The sequence below is a fragment of the Crinia signifera genome, chromosome 4 (assembly GCF_055691185.1).
Source record: "Crinia signifera chromosome 4, ASM5569118v1, whole genome shotgun sequence".
In the NCBI taxonomy this organism is placed as follows: Eukaryota; Metazoa; Chordata; class Amphibia; order Anura; family Myobatrachidae; genus Crinia; species Crinia signifera.
In genome coordinates, this window is record NC_139220.1 from 243,639,712 (window position 1) to 243,655,124 (window position 15,413).

Here is a 15,413-nt window from a genome sequence, read left to right on the forward strand (position 1 = left end):
CACCAGGACCATTGAAAGAGAAAAAGGGATTTTTGTAAGAACTTACCGTTCGAATCCCTTTCTCTGATATGGTCCTGGTGACACAGCGATCCCTCCCTTACGCTCAGTAAGTATGCCAGAAGTTTCATGATGTTCATGTTAAAATGGTTAAAAGTTAACAGTTTTCTGTTATAAAATGTGCATATAATATGTGCAGGCGTTTGTACTGAGTTAATGTATTCCAGTGGCTTTGAAAGATGAACTGAAGAGTCCAGGGATGCAGTAGGGGAGGAGCCTACCCTCTAAAGCTTTAGGATAGGTGCCTGGCTCCTTCGGACCCTCCTACATCCCAGTGTTGAGCTGTGTCACCAGGACCATATCAGAGAAAGGGATTCGAACGGTAAGTTCTTACAAAAATCCCTTTGTTGCCACCTTTTATTCATACTACTTTGCATTTTGGGAGGGTCTTTTTCCGATGAGTTCTTGTTTTTTTGGAAGTGAAATAAAAAATTAATTATACCACTTAAGGCCCATGCACATAAGACAAGCTTTCAATCCTTATCATGAAGAAGCCCCCCTTATCTGTATATGCAGCTCACAATATAGTCAATGATGTCACTAAACCATATTGGGCTTACCATTGATATCGGCAGTAGCGCCTGTCGCCTAGTGTGTACGGGACTTAATAACTACTTGAACAACCCCATATATTTGTTTTTACCAATTACAGGTGGGGCAGAGCTAGTGGTGCTATGTAGTGTAGGGGTATTTACTCGTGAAGGTAGTCTTATTAATGACTATTTTGTATCACCCACACAGACTAATATACTCCATATGGGAGCTTTCTTTTTATCATCCTATAGCAGCACATAATGTTCCATACAAGCTAGACAAAATTCCCGATTTCATTTATTTCATGTGCAGGTTGATTAGTGCTGCTTCTTTTGATCAAGATGAACAGAAGTATGACCAAGAAATAACTCATTATCTATCTGACTTCTACCAGAGGAAATCTACTGACGAGTCTGGTGTAGTACAAGGCGACAATCAGAAGAAGCGTATGTCATTCTTTCTTATGATCTTCTAGTTGAAGTGCGTACATTTTGCTTGTCTAAATGCATTAAATAGTGCCACGATATTTCTGCTAGTATGAAAAGAAATACGTGCTCCTGTAGAATAGTGCCACCTAGTGGTTATGATTAATAAACCATTAAATACTTGGCTGGAAAACACAATGGCAGTTATTCAATGCAGCCGGCGAGGGGGTTAAACAGCGAGGATTGCAGAAAACCAGCGATCCTCGCTTTTTAACCCCCGCGCCGGCCGCACGCTCTATTCAATGTTCTGGGGAAATTCTCGCGTCACAGGACGGCGAGAATTCCCCAAAACAGCGAGACCCGCTGTTTCTGGAGCCGCATATGCCAATTCCCCCTCGCTCAAAAAATGGAGCTAGGGGAAATTGGTGTATGAGGGGGGTGCGTTGAATACTGACAGGGTGAGTGGTGACAGTGAGCAGCAAGCTCTGCTCACTGTCGCCACTCGCCCACAGCATTGAATACCTGCCAAATATCTGAAATCTTAAAATACCTATATTTAAGTAAATGTACTTTTATTTTCAAATAAAGCATTCCAATATTCCATTATATTTTTCAATATTTGTAAATTTCAGCTTAAACCTAGAATGGCAATTGTAATTTTTTTTTTTTTTGTCATGATGATCATCATTCTCTATAATTTGTTTCAAAATCTTCTTTTTTTTTTTATCTGCCTTCAGTGTATTTTCTTTATTGTGGTTTGTTTGTTTGTTTATTTGTTACAGGTCTTCCTCGTACTCCTGTGAGGCAGAAGATGAAAACTATGCCTCGTTCTTTGCAGATGTTAAATACCGCTAGATTAAATTTAAAGGCTCAGAAGTCACAACCAGAGGGTGTAGTAGCTGGCCCTGCAGAGAAGAGTGCTCAGCCAAAGAAGAGAACTTCTGATAAGCCCGAAGTGAAAGCAAAGAAGCTACTAGGTGAGCCGACTTGCAGCATTTGTGCTGTGATCACATTCTGATCCATAAGTGCAGTTTGTAGAGCTGGACTCTAGTCCTTTTTTTTTTTTTCCAGTGATTTCAAGTTTGTCACCACTAAAGTGACCATCGTGTTATATCTACTTGTTTGCCACCATATTGGCACCTGGCAATCCGGCTGAATTATATTATTGGGGAGTGCCTGTATGTCTAACTTCCATCTTCAAGATTAAACAAAATTAGCATTGGTAATAAAATGAGACACACAGGCATCTTTTATTTTATATGCGTGCTTGATAGCTTCCAATACACACCAGCCTGATTCATAGTCTGCGTTCTCAAGACGAAGTAGAAGTATGCTTAGTTTTAATGAGTACTGCTGCAGTCACCTGTAGTGTAAAGTAATGAGACCTATTCCTTTTGGTTGTGTCCTTTATTTATAAGCATTTTGTTTAATGTATCATTTTGCTCAGTGGTGATTTTACAAATGTGCCTGCATGATTTTCTTTTTGTTTGAAGAAAAACATGGTGTTTTCTCCCAAATTCCTTCCATGATTGTAGTGCTTTGTCTGCCTCTATGGAAGTCATGATAGGATCCCTGATTACTGTAATGTGTTCCAGTGCAGGGTAAAATTTGATCACCACTTAATACAGGCATTTGTAAATGACTGCTTATGACCGTCATGTCAGTTGGAATATTATTTGCCGTGTGCACACAGTAGGACCAGTCCTGGCCACCCTGGTCCTTAAGATCAGTTCACATTTTCCAGACTACCTGGTGAACAGGTGTTCACCTTAGTGTTCACTGTAGGCTGTTTAAGCAGGGTGCCGCACCCTTCCCGACATACCTCGATGCAGCACAAATAGGTACCGTGCACAACAGTGACGTCAGCGGCCCGAGCCCGCCCCCATTATATTACTATAACACGTGTAATCTATTTTGTAGGTTTCAAGTCTGAAGACGAGTTGCTCTCCTTTTTAATAGAAGACTATGATAGAACAGTGTCTGGAGAAGATGATTCCTTGTTGACATGTGTCAGGAATGCACTAACCACCATTAAGTCCTACTTGAAGTCAGTCAGTAGTAAGGAAGTAGAGGTAAACATTACATCTTCGCTTTACATGATCCATCTGGTTTCTCTGCAAGATTGTAATGTTCTTCTGCTGTTTATAGGCTGACTGCATGAGCAAAATCAGGTGTCTGCTGAAGACTAGTAAAGTAATCCGCCAACTTTATGGCCAAAACCCCAACAAAGTGGCTAAACTCCGAGAGTAAGTAGCTCTTGAGTGTCTCTACTTTCCTTGTACAATTAAACTCATATTTACTATTCATTTAATCACTTGTTACAGGTGCCAGCTTCAAGCTTTAATAAGACTGGAAATGTGTATGCAGTGTACGTCAATACAAAGTAATGAAGATGAAATGGAACAAGTTGTTGAGGAGGTAACGGAACGCTTGATAATGTATATGCTATGTCTAGATAGGGGTTGTCATTAAGTTTTGTGGCTTTAACATAAACACTTGTGTGCAAACTCTTTCACGTGTGAAAATTTGCTATTTCAGGTGATAACTATTTCTAATTTGGGTTTTGCTTTGCAGATAACGGATATGCTGCGAATTATTTCTCTGACAGAAGATCACTCATTCTTAACAACCTTTTTGGCGGGCATCCTGGCAGAGTAGGTGTATTTTTTTTTTTTTTTTTTTGTCTATTTTCTGAAGTTGCACCAAGTCACATGACCTGCAACTTCCTGATTTCAGTAGTGTAGGGAAGTTGCAGATTGCATTTGTCTTGTGAATGCACAGACCGCAGATGATGGGGTACAAAGTTAAGACCAATATATGGTTTTTCCATCCACTGTTAAAGTAGCTGTGACTATACCTTTGTAATGTTGTGTTTCCTGAGATTTGGGCCGATGGTTTCAGGCAGAAATGCTTTATATATATTTCCTATTTTAAGAGTAGGGAATTAATCCAAATGTTGTAGTACCCAACATTTGGTAATGACTTTCATCAGGCAATAATATAGAATGTTGACGTTTACTGAGCTTCTGCTGCCTCCTATCTAAACACCTTTTTATATATTGTGTTCACTTTTACAGATATATAGGAAGCATACCCAAAATACTTGCTGACATCTATTTTAGCCTTGGGACTCAGATCCCTAAGGAACTGGCCTTGGTTCTACCTGCAGATGGAGATGACTGCCTTACGCATGAAGGGAAAACTCCCATGTATTCTCAGCCATCCATCTCCAGGGTTCCGAGTCTGCCTCAGACAGGTAATGAGGAAGACCAACTTGAAGAGCTTCGAACCAGATCAGCCAAAAAAAGGAGGTTGGTTTCTGTATTATGCTGTTGTGTAACTGTTTTTTGTTGTCTTGTCTGTTGTATAAATATTTTGGGAACTATGAAAAATATGGCAATGGTTGAATCACACGTCTTTCTACAGGACAAGCACTATGTCAAGACAAAGGAGTATTGCAGAGGCATCTCAAACTATGAGGCAGATTGAAGTGCCAAAGAAACTAATGACTAGGGTAAGACCTTATTTCTACAAGTTGTAGAACTGAAAGCAGATCCTAGTATTGTATGCATTTATAGTGCTGTATCACGGATTGCTATAGTTATATAAGTGAGTATAGATGCACAGACAACATGCTTTGTTTGCCATGCAGCAAAAAGACACTTCCCATTCTGCAGCTGTGGACTTTGGCTAAATCAAGGGTGGGCAATAAGTGGCCCTCCAGCTGCTGGTGAAGTAAACATCCCAGCATGCCCTGGTTTTTCTTCACTTGGTGAGAGTACTATAAGTTGCTCTGATTTACCCTTCATCTGTGTCTCATAATGCTTTGGGGGTAATGACTTTCTCAAGCCTAAACAGAATTAAAATGCAAGGCATTTCATAAATGCGTGGTCTCTAGATTATTTGTAATGGTGCAATTAAAGTCTTGAAATATTGATAAAGCACATTTTAAGTAAAGGGGAGAAAACACTTGGCAACCATTACCAAGTATGTTTTAAAAAAAAATAAAGCATGTCCGTTTAATGAGTTACACCCAATTCAGTACATTCATTCACAGAAGTTTCTCTCCAGCCTTTTATTTAGTGTCTTTTCTGCCCTGGCTTATGTACAAACTGGCAGAGCTTAATCATATCCACATCGATGTGTCATTTATAAACACTGGTGTTGCAGATAAGGTTGTAAAGTGTGACATGATGTGGGCGTTCTATATGCACATTGATCTTTCACGCCAGCTTAATGCAGGCTTATAAATACTGAATTTGCACCATTACTGGGTTTGAAATTAGCTTTATTTCACATCTGCTTTCGCAAAAATCAATGACTAAATCCCTTAATTGACAAAAAAATTTAGTTTTTTTTTTCTTTACATTACAGGAAAGCTCAAAGTCCAATCTGGTTGTAGTGGTCGAGAAATTAAAGTTACCTCTGCAAGCACAACCATTGAAAGACACTGAAGGTATGACATGGAGTGGAACAAATTTTTAGCTGATGTAACCCTTGTGTGTACATCATTGATGTGTATGCTTTCAGTGATGCTGATTTTTGGAGAGTATATGTTTTAACAAGTGTATGGGCGCAATAACCAATGTAAGCGAAGTCACTGTATTGGAACTTTTATATAGTCACAAAGTATGAACGAAGGCAGCCTTGCCAACCTGTAGCTCTCCATCTGTTGTAAAATACACATCCCAGCATGATATACCACAATAGTAGCATTCCCCAATAGCAAAACTGTGTCAAGGTATGCTGGGACAGTTTCATTTAAATTTGAGTGCCTGCATCCATGTTCTGCATAAAATACACATGGGGCCTTATTCTGATCTGAGCTCTGTACAAATTTGTTTGGAAAATGGGCAAAACAATGTGCAGAGAGTTACATTTGGGTGGGGTGTGCTGAAACTGAAATCTAAATTGCAGTGTAAAAATAATGCAGCCAGTATTTACCCTGCACAGAAACAAAATAACTCCCCCAAATCTAACTATCTCTATACATGTTACATCTGCCCCACCTGCAGTGCACATGGTTTTGCCCATTTTCCAAACAAATTTGTACTGCGCTCAGATCAGGGTAAGGCCCATAGTACAGTAACTGTCTGAAGGGAATAAAGCATAAAATCTCCTACAGCTGCCTCAAAATGGACCATTTCTAACTGACCTCTCTGCAATATTGGCCAACCATGTAGTGTATGGTCTATCAAGGACAGCATCTGCTTCACCTTAGAAAGTCGTCATCATAAAGGAGGCATTTTACTTTTCATGCTAAAGTGTCTGCAAGCACTGACAGTTCCTAATATGCTTTCGGTCAATACTCGTGGTATGTTTTGTATTGTTCCTCTCCAGGGTGTCCTGCAGGTTCTTTGAGTGCATAGTCTGTCCAGGGATGTGCCTAGTATGAGCTTACCATTCCAGACACCTTTCTTTAGGTTGGCTTCTGACCTCTCAATCCCTCCACAATGTTATGTCTGTAATCTCTCCCCTTCTTAATTAATGTTGAAAATTAACAAATGATTTTTATTTTTTTAATATATAAAGCAACAAAAGTGAGAAGAAATTTATTTGTCCAAGAGATACGATCCCCCACAAGAAGGGGCACAAAGATGCCAAGGAGCCAGTCTGTATCGGCAGTAGAGGAGCTCAAACATAAGCGCAGCAAGACTCACGATGGCACTAGCGGTAACAGCTTCCAGATGTTTTATACAGTTGTCGGTTTTCAGTATTTGATGTAGCATGTAATTTACAATATTAATCAATAAGAGCTTCCACCTATCATGTAAATTGCACTATAGACATCTGCCTAGTTTAAAATGTCTTACATGTTGGCAAACTGAAATTGTGTGGCACTTCAATGTTTTTTCAAATTGTCCCTGTTGTATTCAAACTGTAATTATATGCATGCAGTTACAGAAAGGCAGCATTGTCATTGAAAATGGGCAAATTAGTGTCCTTCATCCACTTTACGGTACACTATTCACCTTGGGGTATAGAGGGCACTGGTGCAGGAGTAGTCCCTTAACGCACGCTAATGCTGAAGCAGTCTTGGTAAATTTAATAGGGTTTGCTTTTACAGAAGTGGAGCAGTTGCGCATAGCAACCAATCAGTTCCTCTCTCGTTTATCTGGTGCATTCTAGAAAGTTATAGTGACAATTTTCTAGAACATAGCGGACAGACATAATCTGGTTGCCATGGACATTTTTTGTAAACCCAGCTCCTTTAGGAAATTCTCCTGTTTAGTTTTAACAGTGGATCAAAATTCCTTTTAACATGATGTATGCAGCATGTAAATTTGTATTTAGAAGTAATCAGGTTATTGCTGCTAAAAGTGGCATCTACAGCTACTGTACCAATGTATTAATCCTTTCCATTCAGAACAAGGTAAATGTAAACGTTTATACACTATCAGACTTTTGTATTGGCTAGTAAGATTTTGTTTTAAATATTAACATATATATATTTTTTAATTAAATTAGATCACTACAAGCTGTTAACAAAGAAAGTTACTGAGACACCCGCACACAAGCAGCTAGCTAACAGGCTGCTTCATAAGCAAATTAAAGGCCGGTAAGTGATTTTTATGGCGACTCTTATGTTTTTAGTCAAGAACAGTGATTCTCAAACCCTGTCCTCATGGACCCCCAAAAGTATGTGTTTTCAGGTCTCCCCACATAGCTTTAGCTACAACTGTGAATCTTTTAAAATGTCCGTCAGCATTGAATGAATTTGACAGTATAGTGAATCGGCACGGAGTAACACTGATACTTATTTATCGCTGCTTGCTTCTTCAGGCACAGTGAGTCTACATCCAACATCAGCATTGTTGAAGAATCTCCAGAAAAGGATATAAGAGGTAAGTAACTTACATTAGACCCAAATTTCACAAGAAAGCAGTTCTCCTTAAGGTTTATTTACAAGGAAATTGTATACATATATAGACAACCTTACTTGTTGTAACTTGTGACAGTTAAATAAATAAGTCACAAAAGTTAAGGTGTTCCTATAGACACAGCACAGTAGGGATGAGGAACATATCTGTTACCATAGTCACCCATCACGTATTGACATGCTAGAGTGGTTCTAGGTTAGCGTTAGTGTTCAGGTTAGCTCACATACAGGCATATTGGAGACTGGGCATAGCTTTGAGCATCCAATCTCTGGGGGAAGAAGTATTTAATGCGCCACCCCCTGACTTATTTATTTGTGGTATAGATGTTTGAAGTGCTCTGTGGGTTATGTTATATTGAGAAGGCCCACAAGCAGTTCAAATAAACTGACTCTACAGTATGTGCAGTTATTGATGGAAAATAGTACAACTGCAATTTCATACAGGCAAATTAACCGGGCGATGTAAAATTGCTGTTCTTGTGCCCCTAAACATCAGAGAGAATGAAAGGTTTAACTATAGCTTGGAGCCAAGTGGGTGAAATCTGTTTGATCCCAAGGATTGAGTCCCATCTTTTGCTTTTGTCTGTTTCCTGGTATTAGTGTGAAAAAAAAAAAGGACAGCAATCAAAAATCTGCTAGGCATGCTCAAACATTTTAGTTGGAACATCCCTGCCTCACATGATTGCCCACAAGATTATTTAAAGGGGACATGGAACATTTTAAATATCACAAGACATCCTCTGTCCAAATCCCGGTTGTTCTCCTCGGTACAGATCTGTTAGAAACAATGGGTGGATATATAGTGCACTTCTACAGTGCACAGTGATGAACTTGCGCTGATACCACGTCTCTGCCATAATGTCTAATCATACATCTGACCCTCCAGTGTTTAATTTGTTTAGGAATTTTCATATTCAAAAATGAAAAAATTAAATTTTGGCATGCTTTTTGTATTGCTGAAAAAAAAATGCATCTACATTAACATACTTTTTTTTTATTTCTTTCAGAACTTGATTTACGAAGAAGTCCCCGTATTAAGCAACTGTCCCTAACAAGAAGAAACTCCTCTTTTTATGCTTCCCAGCCAAAATCACGTAATCTGGAAAGAGTCCACTCAGCCTCTCAGTTGCTGCCTTCTGGAGATCCAAAAGGTGCAGAGATTGTGTGGTGATTTTCTGTATTTTTTTTTTTTTAGCTGGCTTTTTTCGGTACTTGTTTTCTAGCACGGCGCCCACGATTTTGATTGTATTGATCGGGTCGGAAAAATCGTGTCGATCGCATGCCAACCAAATCCCATGCGATGCGATCGACCCGATTTTTACATTGGAATCAATGTAAAATGGTCCCTGAGACCCAATTTTACATTGAATTCAATGTAAAAAGGCCCAAAAACCCCCATTTTAATAGCAAACAAGTTCCCTTTTTTTTCTATAATTCACAAACATTAAGCTTGCAGATAATGTTTAGAGAAAAATACTGCAGTGTTTAAATTGTGTAACTTTTTGTATTTTTAGATGGCGTACGCATTACTGAGGCAAAAACCCCTAAAAGGCTTCTCTTTGGGGAGGTTCTACAACTCAATAGTCCTCCAACACGAAGAGCAAGAAGGCGGCTTCTAAATGATACAGAGCCATTTGCTGAGCAGGTGATTAAATTTCAGGGGTTTGTCACAATGCATACATTTACTAAACATTTTCATGGTACTGACTTATGTATTTGGTCCTATTTTTAGGTAACTAGCAAATCACAAAGGAAGACTCCACGGAAAACTCCTCAGAAAGCAAACAGAAGTTGTGAGGAACAATTTGAAAAGAACGTTATGTCTCGAAAAACTCCTTCTACACCACGCACCCCAGTTTGCAGTTCCATGACACTAAAGACTCCTTCCAAAAGCCCCCTGGACAGGAAAGGTGCTGCTGAAAACTTAAGGAATTATTTATCGCCCTCTAAAATGGAGGAACGGTCTCCTATTAAATCTTGTGAAAGAAGAAGTGAGAGATTAGCTCAAATAACACCTAGCAAAAGTGACTGTCCTGCTATGTTTTTTATTTCTCCATTAAAGACTCCAAAACAGCTAATTACTCCTCAAAAGGAGCATTTAAGAAATCAAGGGTTTATCAGTCCAGAAAAGACCCCTAAAATGGTTTCAAACTGTAATACTGCTGCAAGACCACAGCTCTCATGCACACCAAGAAAATCCCCTCGTTTACAAAGTCCAAATGGAGACTGTTTTACCCCCACAAGGTACCACCTGAGGACACCACAGAAATCTACCTTTCAAGCACCCACACCAAAGACAAGTGTTGCGAGAAAGCTTTCGGTTTTATCTTGTGCTACAGAGTGTACTCCTGAAAAGGAAGCACTGTGCTCTCCTACCAGACATGTAGCTAAAGATGGTTCCATGTCGCCAAACATCTCCCCACCCTATAAAGCCTCTACTTTGGGATTATCTTCTATGCCATTGGGTCAACCAATGCTTCAAACGCCTCGAAAATCCCAGTTGAAGGATATTAATCCTGGTTCTCTGGGGACAACAGATGAACCAATATTATCCCCAAATTCAAAGGAGACCAGTCAGCTTACTAAAGTATCAGGTGTTGACTTTACACTCGCTGTGCCCCAAAAAGTGCAAGTTTCTGAGGAGGTTTTGGCTATTAAAAGTCCTTCCAATTCCAAACTTTTATCCCCTAAATGTAAAGGTGACCTAATTGTTTTGTGTGAGAGGTTGGATATGTCCTCTTTAGAGAGCTCACAAGATTCAGAGTGCTTTGCCAATAATTCTCAAACAGATGATAGTATTGATATATCAGAAGCTAAAGTTGTTTCAACAGAAACCTCTGATCTAAAGATGAAAATTTTGTTTAAGAGGAAGTCTTCGGACACTGGCTTAATGAGCCGCATTCATTCTACACCAGAAAATGCTGGAAATATGCAGTGCACCTCACCCTATGGTCTACGGTTTACTGTTGACAGGAGACAGCGAGAAGCTGCAGCGCGACTTGGAACTCCAGAGATTCCTGCTAAGTTCTCAACACCAAAAAGTCAAAAGAAGATTAACTCACCAGCAGTTTATGAAGTTCAGCTTGAGATGCAAGATTCAGGGTTGCCCAAGCTTCGTTTTAAACGTACAGACTCCAACCATAGTGTTATGGGTTCCCAGCCGAGAGTTGATGAATCTCCATCTGTTTCTCGCAATCGAAAAGGAGAAGAAAGTCCTTTTCATGAGACGTGGTGTAATAAGCATGCAACAAAGTTGGAATCTCCACGTATGCGGTCTTCTCATAACACACCTGGCAAAATGCAAACTTTTATCTGCCAGTCTTACACACCAAGCAGGTGCTCTTCTAATACAGCTTCCCCCATGCAGGCAGATGCTCTAAGCCCCTGGACACCATCGCCAAAATACAAAGATAAAAATGGCAGTGAATTAATTAATAACTGGCCAAGAAGAAAAAAAGCTTCTGCTGTAAAAGCTACTACTCTTCAAAGAGGAGATAAGAAGCAGGATGATACTAGTAGTGCACCATCAACTGATGAAGGATCTCTTGAACAAGAAGTTAACAAGATTTCGCCTTTGCTTGACTTAATGGTAGATGAGGGGGTTCCAAAACTTCTGGAGCAATCTCCTGTAACAGAATTGGAAGGTAAAAGTGAAACTGGAACTATGGCATATAAATGTAGAAAACGTTGCTTTGACCTCTTGTCTCCCACTAAAAAAACCCAGTCCAGCTCTAAAAGGTCGTGCATGTTGGGTAGTGCTTATGATGTGAAAGAATTTGTTGTCTCATCAAGCCAAAGTCTGTCCTCAAACTTGGATTCTTCACAACAAAGTTCCTGTGAAGATGAGGTGTTCAATATTTCAGGTAACGGAGAGGTGGCTAGCAGTGTATACAGTTCTTAAAGACTAGAAGTGGAACTTGTCCAATCAAGTGTTTTTTGTTTTCCAGGATTCACCCCACCTAATAAGCTTCTGAAAAATTCTTTGTCAGCAAGTGGTCTGTTGTCGCTCACTCAGTCGCCCATGTTGTTTAAGGGGAAAACTCCTTCATCCAAGAGAAAGTTGCAAGGTAAAGACTACTCAAATGAATTTAGCGTTATTGGTTGACATGCACACACAAACTGATATAGTAAAATAATTTAATGTGCATAGGATTGGCTTATGTTTTCTACCTGTCCACAAAAATAGATTGAAAAATGACTCCTTATGCCCCGTACACACGGTGCGATTCAGTGTCACATTCGATTTGCAATAATGGAATCAAAAGTGACCCTGAATCGCAGTGTTGGCCGCATTTGATGCAGATCGTTCCCGATGCACTGTATCGGGATCGAAAGAAGAAATTGAAGGAAAAAATAGACTTGGCTGCACACTATCTACTAGATCGAAAGCAATGTCATGCAGCATTCCCCGACGGATCGCCAGATTGGCCCATGTGTACACCCCATTAGAAATGGTTTCAATCCAGACAGGTCTATCTATAAGTTGACAGAACTGGTTAACAAAACTCATATGGTCCATAAAGACCTATAAGTTGACAGAACTGATTAACAAAACTCATATGGTCCATAATAAAATTAATTTTGTCCATCCTGGCGACGCAGCTAACCTTGGGATGTAGTAGGGTCCGCACTAGCAAAGGCGCCTATGCTGACTTGCAGGCTCCTCCCTTCTGCATCCCAGAATGCTTCAATTTGTTTTAGGTGGCCACCTGAGTGGGTGCTTTGCTGACCAGGTGGCTGACTGCAGCTGTTTTTCTGATGGAATAGTATAGCTAGGTGTTTATTTTTTTTTATTACTGCACTAGTTAGACAGGTTTTTACCAGTGTGTTACTTCTTAACAGAAGTTCCCACACTGAGAGCGCAGCAGAGGCTGACAGAAGCGCGTCCTGTCAGCTGTCTGCTCCCTCTGCACAGCGCTTAAACCTCCTTTTAAAAGAGGTTTTTCCTGGGCTCTGGGGGGTCCTGAACCGGCTTCCTATGTATATAGGGGGATCGTGGGGGGGGGCTCCCCACGATGGCGGCCGCCATCTTGCAGGGCTTATAGACTGAAATCCCCTAGGCGAGGTGAAGTCTGTTACAGGAGTCCAAATGATCCCAATAATAAGGGGAGGCACTGGAAGGAAGGCGAATACACCAGTGGGAGAGGCTGATGGGGGTAAGGCGCCGAAAGGATCTTCCTGCTCTGTGTGTTGGCGCCCTTTTCTCTCCAGGCTGCGGAGCTGAAGCAGGGTTTTTTCAGACACAGCACAGAGGAAACGTTTCTACTTGGATATCGCTTTCCCCCGCTGATCGCAGAGGATATCTAGTGGTGGTTGTTGCAGACAAGTACACTGTTACACAATTCTGTAAATTTGCCTGACATTGTGCGCTGTGCTTTAGTTATGACTGAAGGGTGTACTTCTGCTCTATTAAGCGAGAGAGCGCCGGCCATGTTGGTTAACTGCAAATTCTGTGGGGTGAAATTAACATGTGAACAGATAGATCAAGGGGATTTGTGCCACTCATATGAGTCTGTGCCCAGTGGTGCACAAGCCCAGAGGCCTGAGCAATCTGAATATTATCTTCTCCCCTGTTGAATGTGGATTCTGAAGAGGAGGGTGTATGTGAAGAAGAGGTGCCCTGGTGACACAATGAGGAGGATGTTTCTGTGCCAGGCATTGAGGATTTAATTTGTGCTGTTAGGCAGACAATAAATAAATCAGTCTGAAGAGGACAAAGTGCCAGCACATTTTGTGTTTAAAAAGGTTCGTAGGGACTCTGACCTTTCCCTCCTTGTTGGAGACAGCATGGAAGAATCCTGACACAAGAAATTGACTGTCCAGGAGATATCCAAATTTGTATCCTATGCCAGAGAGCCATGTTAAATTATGGGAGAAGGTTCCCTTAGTTGATGCTCCCGTGGCTAGGTTATCAAAGGCCACAGCACTTCCTGTACAGGGTGGTGCGGCTTTTAAGGATCCTGTTGATAAAAAAAGTGGAAGGATGCCTTAAGGCGGTGTTTGAAGGTGTGGGCTTCACCCTGCGTCCCATAATTGTGTCGGCTTGGGTTTTCAAGGCGATGATTAAGTGGGCTGAGGCCTTGGTAAATCAGCTTCAGCCGGATTCTTTGGCTTTTCTTTTGGCAGAGAAGCTTAGATGTGCAGTGGAATATATTTGTGAGGCTGGTGAGGAAGGCGCCAAGATGGTGTCAAAGGTGTTTGCTACGTCTATATCAGCGAGACGTGCTCTTTAGCTTAGGTCTTGGGAGGCGGATAGCGAATCAGTCGCTTGAGGCTTTGGCTTTTAAGGGTGAACTCCTCTTTGGCTCAGAGCTTGAGGATATTATAAAGCAAACTACAGGGGGAAAAAGTACTTTTCTTCCCACTACGTCAGTCTGCCAGTTCAAAATTTGGAGTTTTTAAAACCTCTTTTCGTTCTTCCTTTCGGGGTGGAGCTTCTAGCAGAGGACAGGCAGGTAGCGGAAGGTTCCCAGCCAGTAAGGGGAAGGGACCCAGATCACGTTTCGGGGCCTACTCGAAGAAATCTGTGTCCAAAGGAGAGGATAAATCCTCTGCATGATGGGGCGGAGACTCCCCGTTCTGGAATCAGAGTGATGGGTCGCCTGCTGCAGTTTTGGGACAGGTGGAAGTGTTCCGCCATGGATCCTTGGGTCTATTCTATTGTCTCCCAGGGCTACAGGATAAATTTAATGGGTGGTCCCCCTAGGCGATTCCTTCCTACTCCCTTGCCGCGGGAAGCACCTATGCGCTCTGCACTGTTAGCAGTGGCAACGTCTGTCCTAGACGAGGGCGTGGTGGTCCTGGTACCTCAGTAGGAGAGGAAGAGAGGGTTTATTCAACTCTTTTCCTAGTACCCAAACCAGACGGGTCTTTCCGACCCATTCTAAATTTGAAGTCTTAAAACCTGCATCTATGGGTGGATCATTTTCGCATGGAATTCCTTCGGTCGGTGCTTTTGTGCATAGAGCCGGGGGAATTTCTAGCATCAGTGGAGATATCCAAGATGCTTATCTGCATGTAGCTATTTGCAAGGAACATCAGTCCTTACTACACTTTGCAATAGGAGAGTTGCATCTGCAGTTCCAGGCCCTGCCTTTAGGGCTGGCCACGGCCCAGAGGGCCTTTACCAAAATAATGGCGGTAATGGCAGCAGCTCTAAGGTTGAAAGGCATTGTAATTATACCTTACCTGGATGACCTCCTGTTCAAGGCGGAGTCAGAGGAGAAGCTCCTGGAACATCTGAAGATTTTGCAAGATCAGGGTTGGGTGTTAAACCTACCCAAGTCTCATTTGATACCAACACAGAGATTTCAGTTTCTGGGGGTGATCCTGGATACTCATCTACACAGGGTATTCCTTCCAGAATCCAAAGCAGTGAACATACGGCAACTGGTACTACAGATCCTGCATTCTTTGAGCCTGACTGTGTGGCAGGGAGTGCAGCTACTGGGCAAGATGGTGGTGACTTTCGAGACTCTAGAGTTTGCGAGGTTTCACTCGAATTTTCCAGTGGAATA

The 15,413-nt window shown here is 41.4% G+C and overlaps 1 protein-coding gene across 1 annotated transcript in view; it reads left to right on the forward strand.

Annotated features, from left to right (window-relative positions):
* TICRR (TOPBP1 interacting checkpoint and replication regulator) overlaps nt 1–15,413 on the forward strand; it is a 37,060-nt gene that overhangs the window by 18,734 nt on the left and 2,913 nt on the right. Inside the window, exons 6-21 of the mRNA XM_083184186.1 lie at nt 904–1,037; nt 1,799–1,993; nt 2,937–3,088; nt 3,165–3,262; nt 3,341–3,434; nt 3,591–3,670; nt 4,094–4,327; nt 4,443–4,530; nt 5,391–5,472; nt 6,549–6,689; nt 7,485–7,575; nt 7,800–7,861; nt 8,904–9,047; nt 9,411–9,541; nt 9,629–11,759; nt 11,844–11,963. Coding sequence (XP_083040312.1) covers nt 904–1,037; nt 1,799–1,993; nt 2,937–3,088; nt 3,165–3,262; nt 3,341–3,434; nt 3,591–3,670; nt 4,094–4,327; nt 4,443–4,530; nt 5,391–5,472; nt 6,549–6,689; nt 7,485–7,575; nt 7,800–7,861; nt 8,904–9,047; nt 9,411–9,541; nt 9,629–11,759; nt 11,844–11,963 — 3,977 coding nt within the window. The remainder of the gene's footprint in view (nt 1–903; nt 1,038–1,798; nt 1,994–2,936; nt 3,089–3,164; nt 3,263–3,340; nt 3,435–3,590; nt 3,671–4,093; nt 4,328–4,442; nt 4,531–5,390; nt 5,473–6,548; nt 6,690–7,484; nt 7,576–7,799; nt 7,862–8,903; nt 9,048–9,410; nt 9,542–9,628; nt 11,760–11,843; nt 11,964–15,413) is intronic.